Source organism: Cucumis sativus, chromosome 3 (genome assembly GCF_000004075.3).
Source record: "Cucumis sativus cultivar 9930 chromosome 3, Cucumber_9930_V3, whole genome shotgun sequence".
NCBI lineage: Eukaryota > Viridiplantae > Streptophyta > Magnoliopsida > Cucurbitales > Cucurbitaceae > Cucumis > Cucumis sativus.
The window spans coordinates 40,755,235-40,781,266 of NC_026657.2; the positions used below are offsets into that span (position 1 = coordinate 40,755,235).

The window sequence follows — 26,032 nt, forward strand, 5'->3', positions numbered from 1 at the left end:
AATTTTTTTTCTTCTTCTTTTTTTTAAAAAAAAAAAAGAAATATTTTTATATATTATTTTCATTCAATACTTAATTTTCTCCAATTTAATCTAAACTTTCATAAAATCAACTATATCTTTTTTAACTTTCATAAATTTTAAGTTTACCAATTGTTTGGATTCTTTAAATAAAAGGGTTCACTTCATATATTCTAATTCTATGTATATATGTTTGTAAGAGTTGTAGAGAAACATTAATAATTATTATTTTATATTTAGAAATTCAAATAATAAAAGGTTTGCAAATTTAAATCAATATTTTTTTATTTATTTTAAAAAAGTAAAGAGTTAACCCAAATAATAAATAAAGATCAGAGAAATGTTGAATAGAGAGACATCATAATGGGTGCCCCATTAGGCTCCCAGTTTTAAGGTAGGGAATGGGGTATTTTTTTTTAAAAAAAAAAAAACAACCATCCTCATCCTCATCCTCTAATCATAAAATACCTAACCCAACCTTTTTTAATCTCACTTTTATACCTTTACCTATTTATGAGTGGACTTCTAATTTATTCAACATAATTAACCATATCTTATATTTACTTTCTTTTCTTTTAAATCTAACTGAAAACTCTTCAACAATGTTAACACACAACAAGTAAACTCGACTAACATATAACTCTAAGATTTTGATTGTATTGTGTTACGTGTTTAAGAAACCGACTAACTTAATTCAGTTTTTGGGGTCAAACAAAGGAAATTAGGAGAAAAGAATTGAAACATCATAATAAGAAAAGTTGGGATGAGCAAGAAGTACTTGCTAGTTAATTCTAAATTTCAAAACAAAATATAGTACAGTGATTTAACTTTTAAATTTAAAATCCTTTTTACTTTTTCATCCAGTAAGTCTCCACCCTCCATTTCTTTTTACCTAATCCCATGATTGAATATTCACCTTAAAAATTTCAACCTTTTTTATCATCTCTACCACCTCCTCTCCAAAAGCCTACTCAATAATTCATTTCTCAAAGCCTCCTTCCTCTATACTAATCTTGTGAGAGATGATTATAGATTATTTTTCAGTACTCTAAATTTATGCAATCTACTCTTTGGAGAGTTTTTTTCTCTCTCTTTGACAATTTCAAGTCTATCAGTTCAATTTTGAATTTGTAATAAAGAATGGATGAATCGGACTGAACCGACCTGAAATTAATAGCATACATACATGATTTTTGTATTTTAATTAAAAAGCCCAAGCCCAACACCATGATTTCTGATTCTTGTTTTTCGTAATTCATCTTCCATTTGAGCTTTGCTATTTTTCCCAAGCTTCTTTTCCATTTGGGCTGGAATCAAAGGTTTTCAATAGAAATTAGTTGGGGTTGGGAAAAGAAAAAAAAAAGAGGGGTTTTATTTGAACCGAACACCGACTTGACCAAAGCAGGATGGTAACTGGTTCGTTTCAAAAGTTGAAACTAAGAAGGCTTAATTGCAGCAGTAGTTCATAGTTAACACAAATTGACATGCATGTTTGGTTCCATCTTTGGTTTAGCTTATAAACTAGACCAAACTGAATCCTACGCACCCCTACATCCAACGTATGATGGTGTGAGTTGATTTTTGACTAACAGCACCAACTACAATGTTAACCAGCTTACTTGGATGACACAAAGATACTGCACTGCCTTATGTTCTATTGTTTATGAGAGAGAAATTAAAATCTCATATGATTACTATAAATTTGGACCTTCTCTCAAAGAAGTGCGTGCCTCTAATATCTCCAATAGCTATAATTCATTTCTTGTCGTGCTACAAATTGATCAACAATATGTGTGAACCACATAATCTATTTTTACACTAAACTCACATTTAAACCATAAAAAACCACTAATATTAAAGTCAAATTTTCACAAACTTGTAAGTATAATTTATTGTTCCCAAGGATGGAGAACTGGAGTATTAAGAGCTGATCATCATATCTTTATAGTCTGCCTCAATTTTAGAGCAAACTAAAATGGCCTGTCTGTATGAACACAAATTTAAAGGATGTTATCATAAAAGGCACTTTTAGGAAATATCTGAATCTTTTATTTGTATTTGATTTGATGATACCCTGAAAATACATGTATTTTAGAGAATACTAACACGCCTTGCAACTAGTAAAATAAGTAGTAACGACGATCAATGCATGGCAATTTGTAGTGTCTTTAAAGTTCCTTTCGAGGTTATTTTTTAATATATATTGGAACTTTGAAATTTAAACTGCTCAATGTAAGATTGTTAACTTTTTCTTCTCCAAATTAATTACACTAGTTTTCAACTGTGCTGCTCTTTGGGAAGGACTGAGGAATAATAGGTATAATAAATTCCAGATGGATTTATACCTAACTAATTGTGATGATTGAAAGATGTTTGAATTACAGAAATAAGGATGAAGTGAAGATAAGATATTTGAAGCATTAAGATCACAACAAAAGGCAACGATCAAATTTCTTTTACTTCTCTCGGCCTATTTATTTTGTAGTTTTTCTTTCATGGGTTTAACATTTATGTCTATATTTTGTTTCAGTGATGTCGAGTGGCAACATTGTATTTGTACTGATGTAGTAGTGTGTGGTGGAAATTAGTTGATGTAATTAAGAATGAAGATTTTTTTATATTTTCTTTAATTCATTCTCATCAGAATATGTGTATATAGTAGAGGAAATTAAGGAATATTATTGAAGATATATATTAATTAATTAGTAGTAATTTTTTGTGGTTCAATATGTATGTATATTTGGGTTCTAACTTCTATGTATGTTGTTAATTAGGAAGTGCAAGTAAGTGTGTGCCTACCAGCTCTGTGTTACAAGTTTACAAGAGTTAATTAGAATGGAAGATTGATAGCGAAGGTGGTGGTACTTAGAAAGTGATTTGGCTTTTTCTAGCATTTGGGGGGTGGGGGTTATTTCAAGGTGTGTTTTAATTTTCATGACTCAAGTTACAAAATTCAACTTGTTCTACTCAACATTCTTTTCTCTTTTGGATATTCATCAAACCATATTGACATATCACTTCAAGGTATCCAAAAATTGAAGTAATAGGGATGTTGTTGTGTGGGCTACATCCGTCACTTTTCATTCTTCATTGTCAATATTTAAGTCATGTTCTTGCAGAATTTTGAGAAATGTGTTTGGGTTTTGTTACAAATATTACCATCAACCTCCAGATATTAACAAATGTAAAAGTATTTGTAATTGATAATGTAATAAAATTTAATCTTGTTCATAGAAAATGTCCAAAATGCTCAACCGAATCTATCATTGATAGATTTTCTTACGAGTGATAGAGATTTTAATAACGGTGATAAAAGTACGTATGTTAATTAGGTTTCAATAAAATATTAGAAGCATATTTGACCCACATATCCAAACAAATTTCAAACGCCAAATATTATAAAATTAAAGAAGTTTATGTCATTTAATTCTAATTTTAATTAAGTTTTGGGTCATTTTCAAATATAACGAACCAAAATATAGCAAAATTTTAGATTATATCAATGATAAAAACTTATATATATCGATACATTTCTAAAATACTTGAGCAAATTTGTCATTTACAATAACTTTTTTTAAGTTTTCTTTTTTTTTACTAGCTCAATTGTGTGAGTGATATAATGCTTTGAGAGAGTTTTATTTTTTAGGACAATTATAATAGATAGCAATTTTATGAATAATAATTAAGTATATAACAATAGTTTTAAAAAAATTGCAATTATAGCAAAGTCTACAAGTGATAAACTTCTATCATTAATAGACTTTTATGGTTTATACCACTATTTGCAATATAACTTAAGCAGTGACAGACTTTTATCACTCGTAGATTTTGTTATATTTACAAAAATTTTAAAATATTGTTATATATTTAATTATTTTAAATTTAATTATTATATTTACGAGAAATTATTTTCATTTGTGTTTTTTTTTTAATTTGCTCAAGTCAAATTTTCTTTTCAAAATTTTCATTTATTGGTTGGGTACTATATTTTTTTTTTTTCATATTTGTAAATTTAGTTGTTTTCTTTTAACCGACTCAACTTTGGATTTGAAATTATAAAAGGTTATGCTTTTGTTAATGGAAAAATCTAGTGTTCATCATGTGTGTAAACATTATAATTGCCAAATTGAAAGTCCTAAATATTCTTAATCTATTCTTTCTTAAAATTCTTCCTCTTTTTTTGATCTTCATCTTCCTTGGTCCATTCCATTCCACTTTGAAGAATTTTAATGTTTATTTGGTATTTCCTTATTCTCTCTTTTGCCTCCATTTTTCAAATAACCATTAAGCATTCTTACATTAAAAAAAAAAATTGTCAAAGTTATAGACTTTGTCTTTGTTTGATGTTTCTTTATTCTCATCTATCTTTCACCCACTTCACAATTCTTCAAGTCTTTACGATTGTTTTTCCCTTTTTGATTTAACACTTTCTGATTTGTTGAAAGAAAAAAAAATGTTTGAAGTTTTATTATTGTTCTTACTTTTCCTTAGAGATGAAGATATATATATATATATATGCATTTTTCCTTATATTATTAAGTACCGTATTTGTACTATATATTAATTACTTTATTTCATAATATAGTTTTCTAAATCAACAATTATTTTAAAAACAACTTCAATCTCAAACTATATCTTAATTAATTAGTTAATGTTCTAATAATTAATTCTCTTCCTAGCTAAAGGTTTGAATTCCCTCTACACATTCATTCCCTCTACAAATTCATAAAAAAGTACCACAAACCTAAAATATCTTTTTCTACATTTATAATATTGTTATCGTCTAAGGAAAAAAAAATCAGACAACTATGAAGTATAAAGTACCAAAAAAGTAGGAAATTTATTATCATTATTTAAATGTAAGAGTGCTAAGATATATATATGTGTGTAAAGCCATCCAAGATAGAAATTCAATTCAAAGAAAACGAGGATTTTGAAGTCAAGAAAAAGAAATGGGGAATGGTAAAAAAAATTGGGTTTAGAAAAGAAAAGATATTAATCAAAATAATTTTACTTGACATTTCAAATTGTCAACTAAATGATATATTAAATAAAAATAAAAAGGTTTTGATAATATGTTTGTAATGTGGAAGACCTTATTTCTTTGCAACTTCCATTTCATTGACCCTCTTTTCATGCTTTGACATCTTTTCTCATTCCAAATCCAAAACATTAAATCTTCAAAATATAAAAATACCAAACTATTTATTTAAACCACAAACCTTCATTTTTCTTTTTCTTTTTTCTCTCTTTTTTTCTGTCGGGGAAAAAATACAAACTATTATATTATTTCCTTTTTTTTTTCAATGATTGTGACATTGGAAGAATGAGTTGTGTTTTGTATTTTACATATTTTGTTTGAACATACATCCAATACAACTATTCATTTCTTTTTTTTCTTTCTAAAAATAGACATAGTTTCAATTTTATATCAAATTTTTAAAAAATATTAATTTGAAGACGTCTGCAAACCCTTAAACCAATGTTTTCAATAGGAACAAAGGTCTAAATGAATGAAAAGAAATGAAAAATACTTCATACATCTTTACTAGACTATTTTTTATATAGCTAACCCTTCTTATGTTTATGTTTAATTGGATGGTAAAAGTGAGATGTAGGAATAGAGGCGAGAGGGTTAGGGCGTATTATATTATATTATATGAAGGTAGAAAAGAAGGAAAAGAAATGTGTGAAGTTAGCTAGGGGGGGAATTAGAGTAGTCAGAGTCAGGGTCATTACTATACTAACTACTAAGGATGGTTGGTTGGTGTGTAACTATCACAGCCAAAGGAACATAAATGAATGAATTAAAATAAAGAATGGATTTGTATAGTATGATATTATAAAAAGAAAAATGTGAGTAGAGTTATGATATATTATTATGAAAGGTAAGTTATGGTGTGAGGGTGTGAGGTATTTCCTTGAATGTGGTGTTTGGACCTAATTAATTAAGTATTAACGCTGTTCCCTTCAAAAGTTCCTTGAAACCGTGTTACACTTCCACACCCCTTTCGTCTTTCCAAATTCTATTCTTCTTCTTATTTCCTAAATCACATTTCTCATTTATTAAAACTAGATTTTTTATTAATTATTTATTTCTTTGTTGAGGCCTTTCCATAAAGAAACAATAGTAATGGATGCAGTTTTTTCTTTTCAAAGGATGGGGATTATGTGTTTTTAATCTATTATTGTGCTTATTGATCGGGATTTGTTTGTGTTTGTGTTTTAATTAAAACCCTCTTTAATTAATTCTTTTTATTCTGCATTTTTAATTCATATTACTTTTTGTTTTTTGACCACTTCTCTCTTGCATTAATTATCACAATCTTCTTTTTAGCTTCTAATTATTCTGCTTAATTAATGAAATTAATAATTACAAGTGGGAACATTCAGAAATTATCGGACCTCCTAATCATATTAAACTATTTCAATTTTAATGTATGTGCATTTACTCATCATCTTACTACTTCTCCTACTAATCGAGTTTTAATTAAAAATATCCATATTTTCAATTTTATACCGATTTTATAACATTTTGTTGTTTAATTTTTATATTTTAGATAAGTATGATTCATACCTCTTATATTAATTTCGAACACATGGAAATACGATTAATAATATCAATAAAATTTAATACTATAGGTATTTTGATAACATATTTTCTTATCCATCCATGCAAATTCATATTCATTTTTTTAATTGCTTTCATCAATTTAATTTTTTCAAATTTGGGTATTTGTGTTAGTGTTTTTTTTTTTTTTTTTTTTTTTTTTTTTTTGCCAAATAAGTCAAATTTGGTATGTAAGAAAAGAAATTGGTAGGGTAAATAATACACAAGTAATATATTTTCCCCATGAGAAAAGCCACATTGGTACAATCTCCACTCCCTTTGCTTTTCTTTTCTTTTCCTTTTTATCTTATAAACAAGAATTTCAACTAAGTATGAACTCTAAATCTTAAATCTTATAATAACAAATATTATTATTGATTTTAGTTGCTCATTATTCAGATTTTTACTGCATAAGAAAAAGTATTATATTTAAAACATAAAGAGGAAGAAGTGAAGTTGTGATCACAGTTTCATTTTAGAAAATAATTATGTTGAAGTTATAAATTAATTAAAATTGTTGAAGTAGTGGTGAAGCCAATTCTCAACTTCAATAACACCCACTTATCTTGTTGTATATATAAATAGTGGGTATATATTGCACTAAAAGAAATGTGTTGAAGTATTAAGGAGTGGATTGACATAATGCAACTTTTCTTTGGAGGGTTCATCTCCATCTACAGCGTAATTTACAAAGTAAATCATTTCACACACGACTTTAGTTTGGTTATTTTTTGGATTGTTTTGTTGGAAGATCAAACAAAAAGATTTTCAACTTTTTGCCCATTAGGGTTTTGTTTCCTTAATGACATTTCTTAAGTCTCTATCATAATACTAATACCTTTAAGCTTTTGGAGTTATTGGGTGGTTATTATTTAGTGGCCAAAGTTAATAAACCAAAGCCTGATCTACACACAATGAAAAGCACTTTTAATATATTCCTCCACCATATTGGTTTTCCATATATAACATGCCTTTCACAGTTGATATATATTTGGAAGTGGAATTCATCATTTCCCCCCCTAAAGTGTTGTCTTCTCTAGTGTGAATTTCTTGTTTTAATGCCCAATAATCTGTTTCTTATTTTACTTTTTTTCCATGCTTTTTATGAAGATTATTATTGATGATATTGATAAATTATATATACACATATACATAAAATATAGTAACTTTTTTTTTATTACACAAGGAAGATATGAAAATGAAAGAAATTTTGAATAAATTAATTAAAGTTTGACCATTCCGAACTATCTATGAAGCAAGTAATTTAGTGAATCAAACATCTTCCATATTAAACAAATTGAAGTATGTCCAAAACTAAATAGAAGTTGACCTTGTGTTAGAGAGAGGGATTGTTTATGGGTTGTTAATTAATTAAGTGAATAAACAATAATGGATTCTTCATACAAGTGTTTGACAAGCAAATCTAGTGGACTTCTCTCCAACGTTATCGTTTGACTTGAAACTTTTTTTGTAATATGGACAATATATTTGAATCACTCAAAACTTGAAAATTAAAAAAATCAACTTCATTTACTTTTAGGCATAATTGAAAATTAAAAAAATACTTTTACGCGTAATAATTTAGTTCAAAAACTTTAGTTTGTAATCATTTAGTTTATATATATTTAAATGATGTAACCTCTATATATTTTTGATTATGTAACAATTTAATCTCTAAACATTAATTGATATTTAATAATTTAGATTTTGACTATGACATGGGACGATTAACGATCAAATAACTGTTTTAAAAATATATATAAAATAATAGTTTGAAGAAAAAATTTAAAAAAATGAAGAGAAAAAATAGTAGAAGAGGAAAAAAAGAAAGAGTATGAAAAGAAATAATAATAAATAAATATTTAGTGGATCTGTTATATTTATGAAAAATAATTTTATATTATATAGGAATACATGAAATATATATAGAAAATTGGTTTGAAATTGAAAGTAAGTAAATGTGTTAAGAAACACAAAGACAATTGAAAATTGTAATTTAGAATCTATATAATTTGGACCCGCCGATGTCACTAAAGCTGACATATACATAATATTATGATATGCCCAAATTGCCACCACATTCTCATTCCTCGACGTTGTCTTCAATTCTACAAAATTCATACTATTCAACCCTTTTTTATTTCTTTGTTCACATTGTTCAAATTTAACCTTTTTTACTCAACCAACTTTCAACACTCTCAAATTAAATTTGGGTTTGGGCTTATTAAAAGAAAAGTAATAAATTATTATAATGATTTAAAAATCACAAAGTAGAGAGAGAGAGAGGTTGTTAGACTTATTTGTATCCATCCCACCAAACCACCAAAGTTTATGATTTCCTAAAAGGAAAAAGAGACCTTACAAAAATATATTTTATATAAAAGAGAACAAAGTGTTGTTAGGTTCCTTGCAAATTCACTTCACATGTGTTTAATTATTACCCAACTTAATTTAACAATATATGCATACTTCCATTTTTTGGGTTTTAAAATATATAATTAAAGAAATTTAAAATACAAAAAGAAGTCTAATTAAATATATCACTAGAAAAATGAAGCAAAATATTTAAGGTGAAAAAATAATGTAATATTGAAATAAAAATGAGAGGTTAAGAAATAATATAGGTAAAAGAAGGAAGAAGAAATTGGGTAAAGTCGGGGGTTTAATTACACTACTAATACACGCTTTAATAATAGCAGACTTTTAGGAATCCCTTTCCATTCTCTTTGTTAATCTGAATGAAACAGTCTGCTTTTTTCTTTATTTTTATAATAATAACAACATTAATTTATTTTCATTCAAAGTGGCACTTTCTGTAATATTTTCATATAATCAAGCCCATTTCCCAATTCTTCCAACTATATATTGTTTATACATCCATCTCCTCCTCCATTTTCCATTCACCTTCATTTCCCTCTTCGTCCCCCTCCTCCATCTCCTCCGATTTCTCTCTCTCTAACAATAACCATGCAAGTAATTAATTCAACAATCCCCCCTCAAAATCTCTCCCAATTTCACCTCCGCCGCTCCTCTTTCAAGTACCAAATCTCTCCTTTGAACCCCTCTGCCCCCAAGATAACTTCCTTTAGATCCGCCGCTGTCGCGGTTCATGTCACTCGCCGCCATCTCGCTAACCTCGACAAGTTGCTCAACAAAACCGATCCACCTCTCAAGGTTGACCCCCAGCCGGTTCATAAGGACCCCAACAAGGTATCCCCCATGCCCATTAAAGGAAAGGGCCTTTTGGAAAGCCTCAACCTTGCCAGACTCTGGCCGGAAGTCAAGGCCGCTGAGGACATGTCCCCTAGAAATTTGAACCGGTTGCAGCGCCTACTGTCTAAGACAGTTGAGTATTCACCAAGAAACGCCCTCGGCCAGCGCTGGCGCGAGTACCACGGCTGCAACGACTGGTCCGGTTTACTTGACCCTCTCGACGAAAACCTTCGCCGTGAAGTTGTCCGTTATGGTGAGTTCGTACAAGCCGCATACCATGCCTTCCACTCAAACCCCACCACATCACCCAACGAGCCCCCACTCCCTCGCCACGTGGCGCTTCCCGATAGATCTTACAAAGTCACAAAGAGTCTCTACGCCACATCATCGGTCGGCTTACCCGGTTGGATCGATGAGGTCGCTCCCGATCTCGGCTGGATGACCCAACGGTCGAGTTGGGTTGGATACGTGGCTGTTTGCGACGATCGTCGTGAGATTGCTCGTATGGGACGACGTGATATAGTCATAGCCCTTCGTGGCACTGCCACCTGTCTCGAATGGGCCGAAAATGTTAGAGCCCAACTCACCAACGTCCCTGCTGACGTTGACACCAAAGACGGAGGTGACCCGAAAGTGGAGTGTGGATTTCTAAGTCTGTATAAAACTGCAGGAGCACACGTGAAGAGCTTATCAGAATCAGTGGTAGAGGAGATTCGACGATTGACAGAGTTGTACAAAGGAGAAACTCTAAGCATCACAGTCACTGGACATAGCCTGGGTGCAGCATTAGCTATTCTCGTTGCAGACGAGATCAGTGTTTGTTCAGCAGAGGTTCCGCCGGTAGCGGTGTTCTCATTTGGCGGACCCCGTGTAGGGAACAAAATATTCGCAGATCGAATAAAATCTCGAAACGTCAAGGTACTGCGGATCGTTAACTCACAAGACCTGATAACACAGGTACCACCAAATCCAATGACATACTCACACGTTGGAACCGAGCTTCGAGTGGAGACGAAGATGTCACCATTCTTGAAACCCAACGCGGACATAGCATGTTGTCATGATTTAGAAGCGTATTTGCATCTGGTGGATGGATTCATGTCATCAAAATGTCCGTTTCGGCCGAATGCAAAACGGAGTTTAGTGCGCTTGGTGCAAGATCAAAGGGGGAATATGAAGAAATTGTATATGAGGAAGGTGAAGGATTTAGGGTTCAATCCGGAGTTGCAAACGGTGGGGTGTTTGCCGAGTCCCTCTTGATTTGACTACAATTTTTAGTTTCACATCTTCCTCCGCTCCTCTCTGTAAATTCAGGGATTTTGGTAGAAGATGGTTGGACTGTAGGGATTAGGTTTCATGAACATACACACAATTTCAACGGGGAAGAAAATATTCTTTCCTTTTTCTTTTTACTTTTTAGTAGCTATAATTTCGATTTCTTTATTTTTGTGAGGGTGTGGAGATTAGAAACTTCTTCGCTTCCCTCATCACAACCCTTTTCTTTTTCTCGCTTCACCTGATGAATTATGTTCAGATTGGAGTGTTAATATATATACATCATATTAAAAAAGCAATATTATATATTAAGTCCATTCAAGTGTGTTTATTTTCTTATATTGTTTCTCTAAATCTTGTATAACTACTATTAAATCATTAAATCATCCTTAAATTGGTGTTCATAATATTAACTCCAACAACTGGATCCGTTTAAGTATAATTAACATTTAATTACTATTAGAAATTATCAAATGGCTTTTGCAACATCGTTATATAATATAAGTTAATATAAATGACTTGTTGGTGCTTTATGTAACCATCATACACTTGCAACATTGTTGTGTCTATATCGTGTTTGCTATGAATTAAATCTCTATTGTGGATATCCTATTTTCATAGAAATGCTAATCCACATAAACAATTTAGAGATATATCAAATCTAATAGACTAGGCTTTAAAGTCAAATTTTAATACAAAATTATTTAAAAATTGATAATGATAGTACAACATTGAATGATGCACGCACATCCACTATAAATGCTATCGTTGGAGATAGAATAACAAATAGTACATAATAACCAACATGGATTGTTTTATATACATTGACACCAAAATAATGATAATAATATCGAGAAACAAAATACACTTGTAGACTTGAAGTCTATAATAACATTTATCTTGGGTTGTTGTATTTGAATTCTAGAATTTTAAAATCATTTAACATCTTAATTAATCGATTTGAAGTTTTAAATTATTTCTCTTTTTAAAAAAATTATTGTTAACGTTTTTGTTTGTTGTTTTCGTTAACGTAGGATTATTTAAATTTTCGCGTAGGATGCCATATGACATAAATATATTAATTAAGTTGTTGACGAGACACAATCATATAAATAGACATTTTTTCTTAAATTAAATAAATATTGTTTCTCTCTCCTCCCCACCGATCTTCTTCTCTTCTTCCTTCACCTTTGTTCTTTTGGGAAAAAATCTCATACTATAATCATATTTTCTTTTTGTTCACGCTACAAATTTGTATTCATAAATTTTAGTGGACCATGCAATAATGTCACAGGTCCAACTCTATTTATTTTTTTCTTTTTTCCCCTTTGTTTGAATCTACCTCACCAAGCCCTCTATACTCCTGTAGTTTAATATCTAAATGTGTTCATCAACCTATTGAGGATTTTTGCTCCAAACACTCCTCGTCAATTAGTTATTATTAATTATGTAATATTAATTTATCCACTGACAGTAAAAATTTAAGATTATTGTATATAAGCTTGAATAATGTGTGTAGTTGACAGATAGATGGATTCAACATTTTGGATAATCGTGATAGTTGGAATGAAGAGTTGCTCCATTTGAGTTCCTCTCCTCAAGTTAAAGGACGAGATTATTATTTGAACTTATGAATCTAAAGGCGGATTCAAGGTGCAAAATTGTTTATCATATCGCCTTGTCTTTGGATATCTATAATAAGGTGACCTCTTCAACAATCGAGATTCCTTTATCTGTCTTTATGGAAGCATCTAAATGATTGTATTTGAAAATGACGCAATGTTTAGTATTTCAAAAGGTTTGCTAAATAAAGTTGTCTGCTAAAAGTCACTCACCGAGCTTTCGATTCAATGCTTTCAAAACGTTTTTCCTTTCTTAGATAGCTGAAAGTTTCAAACATCTATATATTAAAGTTGTTGCATTCGTCACGCAGTAGCTAGCTTTTTTCTTTACAAGTGTATATTGTAAATATTCTTAGCTAGTTTAAGTGTTGGGAATAGTAATAATGTATAAATTAGTTTGAATTAATTAATAAAAGATTTGAGTTCACCGAATGGTTCATGTATACCTCCTTTTACCTTGAGTTAGTCTTTAGTTTGACTAAGACATTTAGAGCGAAAGGAAGTAGACCTCCACTTGACTCTAGTAAATGAGTTGGGTGAGGGTGTGACACTTTGTTTTATATATATATATATATATATATATATATATATAATGTTCACAATTTTTTATAGTATAAATTTTGTAAAATGAAAGATTAAATCTACAACCCCAAAAGATTAAATATTATTGAAAATGAAGTCCCTCGAGTCATGACAACCACATTAAAAAAAGAAAAGAAAATCTAGTGCCCACAAGTTTTAAATACATCAATGTGTAACCGAAGTTGAATTAGACATATTGGCGATTGATAAATCTACAATACTTGTGTATAGGCGTGTCACACTGTCACAATCCATTAATTAAAAAAAAAATGTCAACTTAGTTATAAATTTTAAATTAATATTTCAATTGATTTATTATAATTATTATTATTCTCATAATAATGTACAAAATTGGCAATAAGATTTTAAGAACATATTTAAAATGAAAGTAAAGAAAGCGTCGTCATATTTGAATTGGTCGCTATAATACTTACACTTATATATTAGTTTGTAAGAATCATATGTTTTTAGCATTATCATTATTGTTATCATTATTGTAGATTGATCTGTGTTATATTGAAATCGTGTTAAGAAGTATTAAATGAAAAGCATGTCATTTTTCATAGCAACCTTACTTAGTTGACCCGACCATTTTAATTCTCAATTTGTATTTCAATACCATTATTCCCCACTATTTCCACTATTCAGCTACTGTTCTCATATTATCTCTAATCTAATACATGAATTAAGTTATAATTTTTGAATTTGTCAATCACATATTATTAATACCAAATTAAAAACTTGAAACTTTATAATTGAGAATTTAGCACCTTCAAACACTTTAATTAAAAAACACTACTCCATAATGAATCAAATAGACAGAAAAGCTCGTATTTGATGTACTAAACCTGTCAGCTCTTACAAACAAGTTAAATCAGTAGACAATCTCTTAATTACTCTTAAAATACATAAAGAAATTAAATTAAGAAAGAATCTAGCATCTAGAAGCTACAAATAGCAATGTCAAAATTCAAGTTTTTAATTAATTAAATAGGTTTTATGAGCAAAAAAAAGTGGGTAATAGTTATTAGTCTTATCAAGTGCTCAATATAAATGGACTTTCATTAATGTTTTACAAGATATACTTATCATTTTTAATAAATGTTGATTGAAGAAAAAAAGAGACTTAGGAATTATATTTAACGTCAAAACCTTATAAAAGCATTAAACCAAAGTTTTCATACATAATTTATGTCCAAGACAATAACTTAATCTACACGGTTTCATCTCAATACAAGGAAGTTGATAATGTATTAGTTGAGAAAGAAAAAATACAAATAGTTTTAATATTTTGTTATTTTTTAAAATGTTCCTAAAATGAATTAAAACATTTATATAACAAAAATAATTTTAAAATTCTATTAATGATAGATGGGTGGACTTCTATAATAATATAAAATAAAATTTAAAATGACTCAAAATCATGTTTTGCATTTGGATCCAAACACAATATGAGGTTGATTGATTTGTTAGGTTTTGAATGGTTGACAACATGAACATAATGAAACCCTAGCAAAGAGTATGAAGTAGGATGAAGTCATTATAAAAAAGAAATCATAGAATCGTCCCATCTGATCTCTGGAGTGAAGGATTGTGAATAAGAAATGAAAATACAGAGTTATGAAAATGAATGTAAACTCCAAGATGTGTTGTACTGTAATAGAGATGAATGGATGAAAGGGCCAAATAGATTTGATAGTGTGTAAAATAATTAATGTGTCTCCACTCATATTCTTCCATCTATACTCTTATTTCAAAATTTGAGAAGTTGTAAATAGCAAAAACGAAATTTAGTAGCTCTAATGAACTAATTAATTAATTAATAAGGGAAACATATAATAGAAAAAGAAAAAGAAAATTGGAAAATTGGGAGATGGGGAGATGGGGTTGGGTTTTGCACTGTCCATTGCGTGTTTAAATCATATAGATACACTCACACGCGCGATTACACCTCCCTTTACAATTAAATCTAAAACACGGCGGAGCACTGGCGGAGGAAAGGCGAGGTCGCCATTGTCGGCACCGGCAGATCAGAGGGACCCTCCTTCACAGATTTTTCCAATTTTAGTTACCGACTTTTTCTTTTTCTTTTGAATTTCAATGGCTATTTGAAGTCGGTGAAGAAGAAGAGATAATGCACACACAACAAACTCATCAAATATGAATCAACAACTAATTGCAATTAGATAGTCTATGACTTGAGTTTCCACTCAAATTCATAGCTATCTTCTACTTCTGCTATTGCTCCTTTTCAACCATCAAAATATTCATCCCTATATCATCCATCTATTCATTAGTATATATATATACATATATGCATATCAATTAATAATAGATTTTCTATTTTCAAATATACAAAATTAATATCATATATCCATATACGTATTTATATATTTATAATAACGTTACGAATATACTTAGGGTAATGTTATGGGGGAAAATAGAGATCGTCTTCCAATTAAGAATTGGACTTCATTTTTCTTTACCCTTTCCTGTATTCTATTTTTACTTTTAAATACTTAATTAGTTTATAAACAATAACACATTTTAGATTTCTCTTTCATAACTATCTCATCTTTTTTATTTTTTTATAACAATTAAGTTTACTTCTATAATCTCTTGCAATAGTTGTCATATTTTTCAAGTACAATAATTGATTCTCGGTCAAAAATTATAAAAACTATTTCATCTTTAATTGTAGTTTTTGAATAATAAAGCCTATAAAATACTCCTTCACCCTTAGATTTCTTGTTTTTCCATGGCATTTTACTATTGCCCTGGACAAATTACTTTGAAGACAATAAAATATAGTTTCCAAAAATTTGTTTCCATTTTTCATGGTTTGGGTAAGAATTAACTAAACTTTATTTTACTTATGAAAACTACAAACCATGCATTGCTACCAATTAAGATAAAAGCTATACTAAATTTCAAAAACAAAAAACAAAATCATTACTACATGGGACCTATAAATATTTATTGTTTTGTTACCTATTTTTTATCAACATTCTCAAGAACCAAGCCAAAATTTTAGAACTAGAGAAATAATTTTTTTTGAAAAAAATTGTTATGGTTTATGGAATTTGGTCAAGTATTCAACTACTTTAGATAAGAATTAAAATGAAATGATGTTAATTAAAAAGCTTTAAACAACCAAAGGATTAGGAAGCTAAGTATTAATATGTTTTAGAATTGAAAACTTGGTAGTTAAGGTTTTGAATTGAAAGTGGATGAAATTAAAAGGTTGAACATCTCATTTCAGTTGTAACTATGTCACATATTAATGTGTGTGGTTTGTCAAAATTATATATAATGGGAGGAAAAGAATTATTCAGTCTCTTTAGATGCTTTAATTTCTCTCTCTCTTATTTAATGCAAATACTATATATAAGATTGATTAAGAAATAATATATTAATTAAATCTTGATTAAGATTGAGATCTTAGTACTTTAATTTGTGTCTACACCAACCACAATAAAGAGTTCTGGGCATGGATCCAAGAAATAGTCATCATAATTTTCAAGAGTTAGGAGATTACATTTTTTCATTGGGAACGGAAACCTAAGTACTTTTTTTTTCAATGTTTTGATTTGGACTGTAAGGTTAGATAAAGTCCCCAACCAAAGACTTTTGTAGAGGTTGAAACTCTAGCTACTACTCTTTCGTGGTCAATTTCATATCCTACTCACTAAAATTTTCTATACCAAACTAAAATTTTGATTATATTAGTAAATTTTTCCAACCGTTTTTCAATCAAAGTAATTTCTTTTCTTAATTTCTTAAAGTGAAAATAAAAAAATTACTAAACGATATCTAAATCGTTACCAAACCAATCATAGTTATTGAAAACTTGATTTTGTTTGTTTTGAAATTTGATAAATAATTCACACAAACCGTTTGTTAGAGGGAAATAGTATTGATTTTTAAATTTTTTACTAAAGGAAAAGTTGTTAGTTTTCAAAATCTTTGTATTGTTTTTTCTTTTAAAAAATAACTAGGGAAGAAACTAGAATAAATAAATCCATGATGAAATTTTTTTTGTAAAGACCATACAATTATAATCTCACCAACAAATTATAAATTCTTTAAAAAAAAAAATTAAACAATTTCATAGTATTTAATACAATTTCAACCTCAAACAAAAACAAAAGTTAAAAATATATATTTATAATCTATTATAGGTTTATCATTATATAAATAAATATAAATATTCTTTTTTTCTTTTCATTTTACTATATTTAAAATAATTTTAAATATTTTAAATAATTATTTGTATCCAAGTTTTTTTAATTCAATAATAAACTTCATTATAACCTTTTTCTTTATAAATACACATTTATTTATAGCAATCATGCAAACAAGTAATAATAATTTTAAAGATTAAAAATATACATACATTTTTCTTTAAAATAAATGGTAAATGTGAAATATCTATTAATTTTTTTTATATATATATAGTTAAAATACAATTTTAGTTTATATATTTTGGAGATAATTAGATATGAACAGATATAATTTAATATATTATTTATTTAGGTTATCTTAAAATGTAAATATAGATGAAAGTGTTTTTATTATATGAAATTGAATAAATATTTTTGAAAAGAAAAACAAGAAATAGTCAAGGAAGGTATTAATATGGTCAATTTAAAAAAGAAAAGAAAAGAAGATTTTGAATTGATCAGTCAATAAAAAAAATAGCAAATAGATGGATGAAAAAAAAGGAACAAAAACAATTTAGAAAAAGGTTGTGCAATTAGTTTATGCATTTATTTTAGAAACTCTATAATTAAATTTAAAATGTAGTGAAAAACAAGAACATATATTGTTTACAAAAATGTGGTTTTGTTTTAAGAAACAATATAAATATTTTTTTAAAAAAAGGGTTGAATGGACCAAATTGTCCAAAGTGGTAATAATGAAAAATGAGGCGATGGCTTCAAAAAATGACCATTTAAGACTCCAAATTGGAAGGTCAAAAATGTCAAAGGAGGAATTTGATGAATGATGGCTTTCTCACATATTATTCATATTGGGGCTTTTTCTTGACCAATAAAGCACCTTAATTATGCTTCCACACAATTCTCTTTACTTTTTTTTGTTGCTTTCCTTTGCTTTGCATTCCACGTTTTTCATTTAAATCGTTTTCCATAACAATATTTTAAATTAGGCTTTGTTCCACTTTCATTTTAAATCATTTTTAAATGAGGAGAATCATAAATCTATATGTATATTATATCTTTTTACACATGAAATTAAGTTACAAATGTGAAATTGGTTGAGTTGTTTTGAATTAATAACATTATTGTTGAATTATTTGAAATGCAATTACTCCAAATATAAGTTCAAATCTTTCATCTAAACATTCTTGCTTGAGCTTCACTAATACAATCTTTTTTCTTCCTACGTAAGTCCATAAGATATTTTTTAGATGAAGCTGGATGGAGAAGAAGTTGTAAATAATGGATCATAAGGTTGAGGCTGAAAGTGCACATTGGAAAGCAAAGCTCCCATGTATAAAAGGATTGGGCAAAGTAGTTGATTAGATGGACGCACCTTTAATGGATGAAGTCATGAAAGAAAGATACCTTTGAGCCTAAGATTCCAACAACAAAAACTTGTGATGAAAAAAATATCCGACTTGATAGAACATCTCAATTCAATTAGATAGACAACCTTCTCATGTACATTGACATGATTAGCCAAGGGTGGTACGAAAGTTTAAGACAATGTTGATTTGTTTGTTTAAGAAATTGTCTAAATCATTAGTGTGACTTAGTTCTTGAGATGTTGGAATCAATGTAAACAACAACTACATGTATCCTATCCTAACGATCAAGTAACAATCTATAAATACCTTGTGATAATTGTAACAAAATTTGGTTGACAATGATACCTCGCAAGTAGAAGACCACATTGGTAAGGTTGTTTTAAATGACATTGCTTAATTACGTGTGGCTCGTGTTCAAAATCTAGTTGGATCTCTCAAAAGAGTTTGGTTAAACATTTATGATATTGCTCAATGCTCATGATTTGGAGTCACACTTTAGGTCATAAATGAGCTAAGTTTGGGTTTGCTTATATTGATTATTGACGTTGAGTATGACATAAAAGTACCACTACTCCTTTTGAAAAAGTGGAGAAAGAATGTCTGGAAGATAGTAATAAAGATGTGAAGTTTGGTTACGTAAAACCAAGCATATATGAAAGTAGAATGAAAGGGAAATAATACACTAAAGTTGAGTTCTGAAAGTCTAACCCACCCAACAAATAAGTTAAATGATATGACCTTCGTCTTGGGAGTGATGGGAAATGTTATAGGTAATTTTGGATTGCAAAAGTGGAAAAACAAGAACATAAACGACATGAGAGCAATAAAATAATGAGATTGGAGCGAGGGAGAGAGTATTTATTTGGGCCTTCCCAAGCTAATGGCTTGACATTGACTAAAGCCCAACCAATTATCTTTGGGCATGCATGCACAAATCCACCCTAATTAAAAACATCTTAATCAAAATAAGTCTAGGGGAGATGGCCACCCACGATACCAAAATGGTTAATGAGACATGACTTTTGTATGCCCGACTTGAGTAGATGAAGGGTTATCTTAAGGTAGCTATAAATTTCAATGAACGATAATTTAGGTCATCTATGCTTACAAACGAGATATTGATCGAGTGAATAAAGAAAGTTTAAATGTTTCGTGATATGACCATCAGTAAACAGATATGGGGTAGAACTTCGTTGGTATTTTGTCATGATAATGGTTTAAGATTTTTTTTTAATTAAAATTTGAAACTATTATAAATTATAATAAATGAAAAAAGAGAGATAATTTGTGGGCTTTATGACCTACTATATAATCCAATTTAAATGTGTGTGGGCCTAGTGGGCTGCAGTGTGATAATTTATTTAGAGGTCAATAAACCTTAGAGTAATAGCAAGCAAATTCAATCTTCAATAATTATGTGAACGTAATTAAATGAAACAAATTATTTGAAATATACTATTAATAGGAGGGGTTAATTTTAAAAAATAAAAACGTTACCAAACTTGTGTTTCATTTTTCACTCTAAAACCTTTAAAAATTAAAAAAATGTACTAATCTTTTGAAACTTTTAAAAATAGTTCAAAAATACTTTAGTTTAAACTGACTCAAGTTTTATTTAAAAAATTCTAAACGGTTGAAAAGTTTCATAAATATCATTAATTTTTTTATAAAATTTACTATCGTTAATTCAGTTTTCACACCAAATATTTTAGCATCTAAAATAAAAACCAAAATTTTAAGTTAAAACTATAATTTAAATTTACATTGATATGTTGATATTTTCACATTTACATGAGTTCGATATCGATAGGAGTGAATCATATAAAAATTCATGAATTATACGTGCAGATGACACAATACAAATAATGGTTGTTTTTAATAATAAAATATTTATTTAGTAACTTAAAATTATATTTTGAATTTTTTGTTTTTATGAACTTTCAGAAATATTTATCGAAATCGAAAATTTTATAATATTGAAACTTTGATATATCAACGTTGATAGGTTAAGTTTGGTTAAAACATCAAATTCTAAAGTTTCACCAAATAAAAAATGTATCATTCAAAGATATTAAAACAGAATTAGTTAAATGAAAAAAAAAAAAACCTCAAATTTATGGAAGATCGATCAAATAAATCAAATTTTTGTTGATGGAAAATTGGTGTAAAATTTGGATAAATGAAAATATTTTTAAACTTTTAAACTAAAATATATTTATGAAACTTTTTTTATAGTTTCGCTTATTTTTTATAATTTTTTTTACAATTTTGATTTAAATAAGCTTATAATAAACCTATAAATTTTCAATTAATATGTTAAAATAAAAAAAAGGGTTAAAATTTGATCAAAAACATATTTTTGTTATCAATTAAACTTGATAACCTCAATTTTGGTATATATGTATATATTTAAAAAGTATGTTCCAATATCCAACATACAAATTAAGATTTAAAATTTCTACTTCTGAAAAATTTAGGATATATAAGTTAGTAATGGTGTGTTTGGTATTTGGCAATAATAAATCATTTATTGCATATAAAATTAAATTTCTATGAATTTGTGTCATTTGAAATAAAATTCAGTCTCTCTTAAATAGAGTATATTTGGCTCTACAATTGATATAATTACATTCGTAACAAGTAAGTTTACATAAAAGAAATAAATTAAACACCTTTATTTAGTCACATCACAAACGAATAAACTCAAAAGTCATAAGTATAAAAATTGTGATTTGATTCAATCCAACTTGATCAGGCCTAACTTATTGGATAACTAAGATAGTTAGGTAGTGATTTGATTCAATTCAACCTGATCAGGCCTGACTTATTGGATAGCTAAAATAGTTAGGTAGCTAATCTTTCATCGTAAAATAAAACCTTAGCAGGTACAAGATCGAAACATGGCCATGATATTATTTTCAATGTTTCGTTTTTATATTTTTTAAAAAATAAAAATGCTCTCATTATTTTTAAAAAAATTGAGGTTGATATTTTTTTCTAATGCAAAGTCCAAATTGAATATATGTATAGTAAAAATAATATGGTGGAGGTGCATGTGAATATAAATATAGATATAGAGTGAAAGATTAATTTGTTTAACAAATTTACCAAAGTGGGTAAATATACTAGAAAAGATAAGTAAAGGAGAGTAAAGTTAAGGAATTACATAGAGAGTTAAAAGAAGATTCTTTTCTTGAGCCATTTAGAAGAGAGCACGTGTAAAACAAATAAAACGCTTAATTGGAATACGGTCCAGGGGATCATAACCCATTAGGGTTTTTAAGTTTGGGTTTATTCCAACCTCATCTCTCTGCCGCAGTGGCTAGGGTTTTCTTCTTTCGTCCAATCCTTCTATTTCTCTCACTCTTTTCCTCTCACTCTTTTCCTTCATCTTCAACTCAATTCTTTTCTCCTTTGATTTTGTTAGCTTTACCCTTCTTTTTGTTCTTTTTTTATCTTCATTCAATCCCTTCTTGCTTCTTGCTTCTTCATGGATCTCACTCATCTGTGAGACTAAGTTTTCTCGTTTCTTTTGGGGTTCCGCTTTTCACTTTGCAGTTCGCCGTTTGGGTGTCATTTGCAAGTTCTTGCTTGAGCAGATATGGCAACCATGAACCCCTTTGATCTCTTGGTCGACGACGACAACGAGGACCCTAATCAGCTTGCTTCTGCTCACCGCTCCGCTCCTGTCCTCCCCTCCAAGAAAGCCCCTGCTCCCGCTCAGCCTGCCAAACCGGCTAAGCTCCCTTCCAAGCCCCTCCCTCCTGCTCAGGCTGGTGGGTTTTCTTCCTTCTTTCTTCTTTTCTGATTTCTTTCTCTCAGTGTCGACTTTTTGAGTTTTAGAAGCCATTAACTTTTCAATCCCTTGCCATCTTATTTTGCCATCTATGTTACGTCTATTGAGTTATAACTTGTATTAATGCTCGACTTCATGTTTTGTTAAGTTCTTTTGTATTTCTGTTCGTTTCTTCTTTTTTTGGTTCAACTGATTGCTTGAGATAATGTATGGTGCTTTTCTACGTCTAGATTGTGATTGCTTTGTTCTTCATTTTGCTGTTAAAACCACTTGTCCTCTCATTTTAATGTGAATATTAGTCTCTTCATAATGATTTTATTTTCAATGTATGACCTATTTGCTTTGACAATGATTTGGAACGAATATTAGTAATTCTTATTATTCATCCTGAAATTACTGACGGTCTTTTTGTAAATTCTATAACGAAGATAATTACTTTGTTGTGGATATCATTTAAAAGAAGGTCCATTGATGCTTAAATTTTCCATGCCATATAACTCCTTGGGAGAAGTAGGTACATCTGAAGAGGTATACGGATAAGAAGTCAATACTGCAGATTCTTTCTATTAGTATGATGTTGAAAGTTAGAATTGTGATGCTGATTTTATGAGTCTTAAAAAGCTTCCGTGGAATGTTATCTTGTTGAACTCTTTTTCCTTTTTCTTATTAATATGTCTATGATTTTCTTTAATATGATCTAACTTTGGGTATTGTTATCATATTTATTTATGACCAGTAAGGGAGTCAAAGAATGACAATGGCCGTGGTGGTCGTGGAGGTGGACGTGGCTTTGGGCGAGGGCGTGGTGGTGGTGGAGGATTCAACAGAGACTCAGCCAACAATGAAAATGGTGGCAGGAATGGATTCTCTGATCGTTACCAGACACCTGAAGATGGTGAAAAGGCAGCTGAAAGGCGTGGTTATGGTGCTCCCCGTGGATCTTTCCGTGGTCCTCGTCGTGCAGGCTTTAGCAATGGTGAAGCTGAAGAAGGGGAACGACCCCGAAGAGTATATGAACGCCGCAGCGGAACTGGGCGTGGGTTAGTACATTTTTTACTGGGATATCTAGTTTCCAATTTGATCAATTTATCTCAAAATTTAATTTTATTGTTATCTTACCTTATGCTGGTTGTTTTGGCTTCAGAAATGAGTTTAAGCGCGAGGGGGCAGGTCGTAGGAACTGGGGTGCACCTGGTGATGAAAATGCCCCGTAAGTTCACTTGTCCAATTGTGAAACATTAACTGATTTTATGATATAGCTTTGACATTTACTTGGTCTTGTGGATATAAGGGATGTGGAAGAGCCTGTTGCTGAAAACGAGAAGAATGTTGCTCCAGAGCAACAATTGGGAGAGGATGGAGTTGTCGATGATAACAACAAAACCGAGGAGGCTGTGAAGGAACCAGAAGAGAAGGAGCCTGAGGATAAGGTAGAAGCCCTTATTTTTTTAGTAATGATATATGGTTAAGTCTATCATGCCAATTGGCTATATAATCACTTCAATTCTTGTTTTTACAGGAGATGACTCTCAAAGAGTATGAGAAGCTCCGTGAAGAGAGTAGGAAACTGCTGGCAAAGACTGAGGTGAGGAAAGCCGAGGTGGATGAGGAATTAGAGAACATGCAGCAGCTTTCCAGCAAGAAGACCAATGATGAAATCTTTGCTAAATTGGTGAGAACTTATTTCCTGGTAGTATAACAATTCCATTTTTAGCTCTTTGGTAGTTAACCCTATAGAATTTTTGGCCAGGGTACTGATAAGGATAAGCGCAAGGATGCTGCTGACAAAGAGGAGAGAGCTAAGAAAGTATGTATTGTTCTTTGGGAGTCATTTCTAGCTGATTGTTATGGAACTACATCGTCGTAGAAATTAACCTATAATTAATTATATTTTGTTTTTTGAAAATTGTGTTACCTTATTAATTGAAATTTTCAATTTTGGTCAAAATTTTCTTGCCCTTTTATTTTCATATCATGTCATGTACAGTAGATCTGAGCCACCTTTGTAGTGTTGGTTTCTTCTTTGCTTATTAGAGTGTAATGTGTGGAACGACCTCACTTGAACAGTTATGGTTCTATAGATTATGTACAAGTGTATCATTCCGTGCTTGTTGGTTTCTTGTTGTTTGCTTATTAGACTATTCTATATACAATAATTACTTAGTTGGTCCACCTTTTTGTAAGTGGTGTGGCTTGGTGGTTTTGGGCCTTTTTTTTCATGTCCGTGTACTCATTGAAAGTAGTTGATTTCCTAAAATAAAAAATATGATGTACAACAGTATCATTCAGTTCTAGAGTCTAATGTTGTGAAGTTCGAGTTTCTTATTTATTATATAAGCACGGAGTCTACCGTGTATAAGATGTTTGTATTGGTGTTTGTTCTATTACTGTGGTTAAACCCAGCCAGGGCTATTATAGTGTGTGAAATATGTGCAACTCTTGTTCTTTCTACATTTCTTTCTTATATAACTGAGTTCTAATTAAAGTAACTGTTTTTGGTTGTAGTCTGTGACTATTACTGAGTTCCTGAAACCTGCGGAAGGTGAGAGGTACTACAACCCTGGGGGTCGTGGTAGAGGCCGTGGGCGAGGCTCTAGAGGTGGGTTCAATAACGGAAGCAACAGAATGAATGTGGCAGCCCCCTCCATTGAAGATCCCGGGCAGTTTCCTTCATTGAGTGCCAAGTGAGAATTTTACCACTTAAAAAATGGCCCCTATTTTGTCACTACATTTTAAAGTTTTCTTGAGATAATCAGATCAGGATTTTTGAGTTACAATTACCAACAGGATTCTGAAACTCCCTCTCTAATGCTCTGCTATGTAGTGTAAATCTTGGATGTTATGGTCTTGAACGGTCCTAAGTTATGCATCAATTTTGATTTTTTTTTAAAAGGATGTTTAGTATTATTACTATTTTTAGTTCTCAAATTTTGGCAGTCTTTCCATTCTCTCCATTTATTTTTAAGTGAGATCAGATGTTGATGATGTGATGGATTTCTTCTCTGTATTTGTTAATGTGTTCCCTCGTCTGTCTCTGTGTACCTTTTTTTTACTTTCGTGATGTCTGATTTGTTTTTTAAAGGAAAGGAAGGTTCTCTGAAAAAGAATCAGAGATTTATCTTCTTAAGCAAGATTAGAAGTAGAGATTCGGGAAATAAGATGGGGGCAACTAATCCAATCCCATCTGAGTAGAAATTTGTTATTATTCAATTCTAGCTTTGGAATTAATTCTGTTATTCATTAATGCTCTTTTAATTTGCCCATTTCCATTCTGAAATATTATTCATTGTTTTTATTAATTATAATATAGACTGAACCTGTTTTGGATTTTTTTTTCTATTTTTCTTGATCTCTATTTATATTGT

The 26,032-nt window shown here is 29.9% G+C and overlaps 2 protein-coding genes across 2 annotated transcripts; both read left to right on the plus strand.

The window, feature by feature from the left end:
• The first annotated feature begins 9,514 nt into the window (after window positions 1-9,514).
• On the plus strand, window positions 9,515-11,453 carry LOC101207854 (phospholipase A1-Ibeta2, chloroplastic). Its single transcript, XM_004148303.3, has one exon. The coding sequence runs from the start codon at window positions 9,596-9,598 to the stop codon at window positions 11,099-11,101; it is 1,506 nt and encodes a 501-aa protein (XP_004148351.1). The 5' UTR covers window positions 9,515-9,595; the 3' UTR covers window positions 11,102-11,453.
• Window positions 11,454-22,167: 10,714 nt separating this feature from the next.
• LOC101207608 (RGG repeats nuclear RNA binding protein A) lies at window positions 22,168-25,652 on the plus strand. Its single transcript, XM_004148302.3, has 7 exons — window positions 22,168-22,647; window positions 23,404-23,707; window positions 23,812-23,877; window positions 23,959-24,097; window positions 24,187-24,339; window positions 24,418-24,474; window positions 25,173-25,652. Exons 1-7 carry the CDS (start codon window positions 22,473-22,475, stop codon window positions 25,353-25,355), a joined length of 1,077 nt encoding a protein of 358 aa, XP_004148350.1. The 5' UTR covers window positions 22,168-22,472; the 3' UTR covers window positions 25,356-25,652.
• Window positions 25,653-26,032: the final 380 nt, after the last annotated feature.

Excerpts from the sequence above, each read along its gene's own strand:
- LOC101207608 (XM_004148302.3), top strand. The coding sequence starts at position 22,473 with ATGGCAACCATGAACCCCTTTGATCTCTTGGTCGACGACGACAACGAG. Across the intron at positions 23,708-23,811 it reads CGCAGCGGAACTGGGCGTGG|AAATGAGTTTAAGCGCGAGG; the intron begins GTTAGTACATTT and ends TTTTGGCTTCAG. Across the intron at positions 24,098-24,186 it reads AGAAGGAGCCTGAGGATAAG|GAGATGACTCTCAAAGAGTA; the intron begins GTAGAAGCCCTT and ends TTGTTTTTACAG.
- LOC101207854 (XM_004148303.3), top strand. The coding sequence starts at position 9,596 with ATGCAAGTAATTAATTCAACAATCCCCCCTCAAAATCTCTCCCAATTT.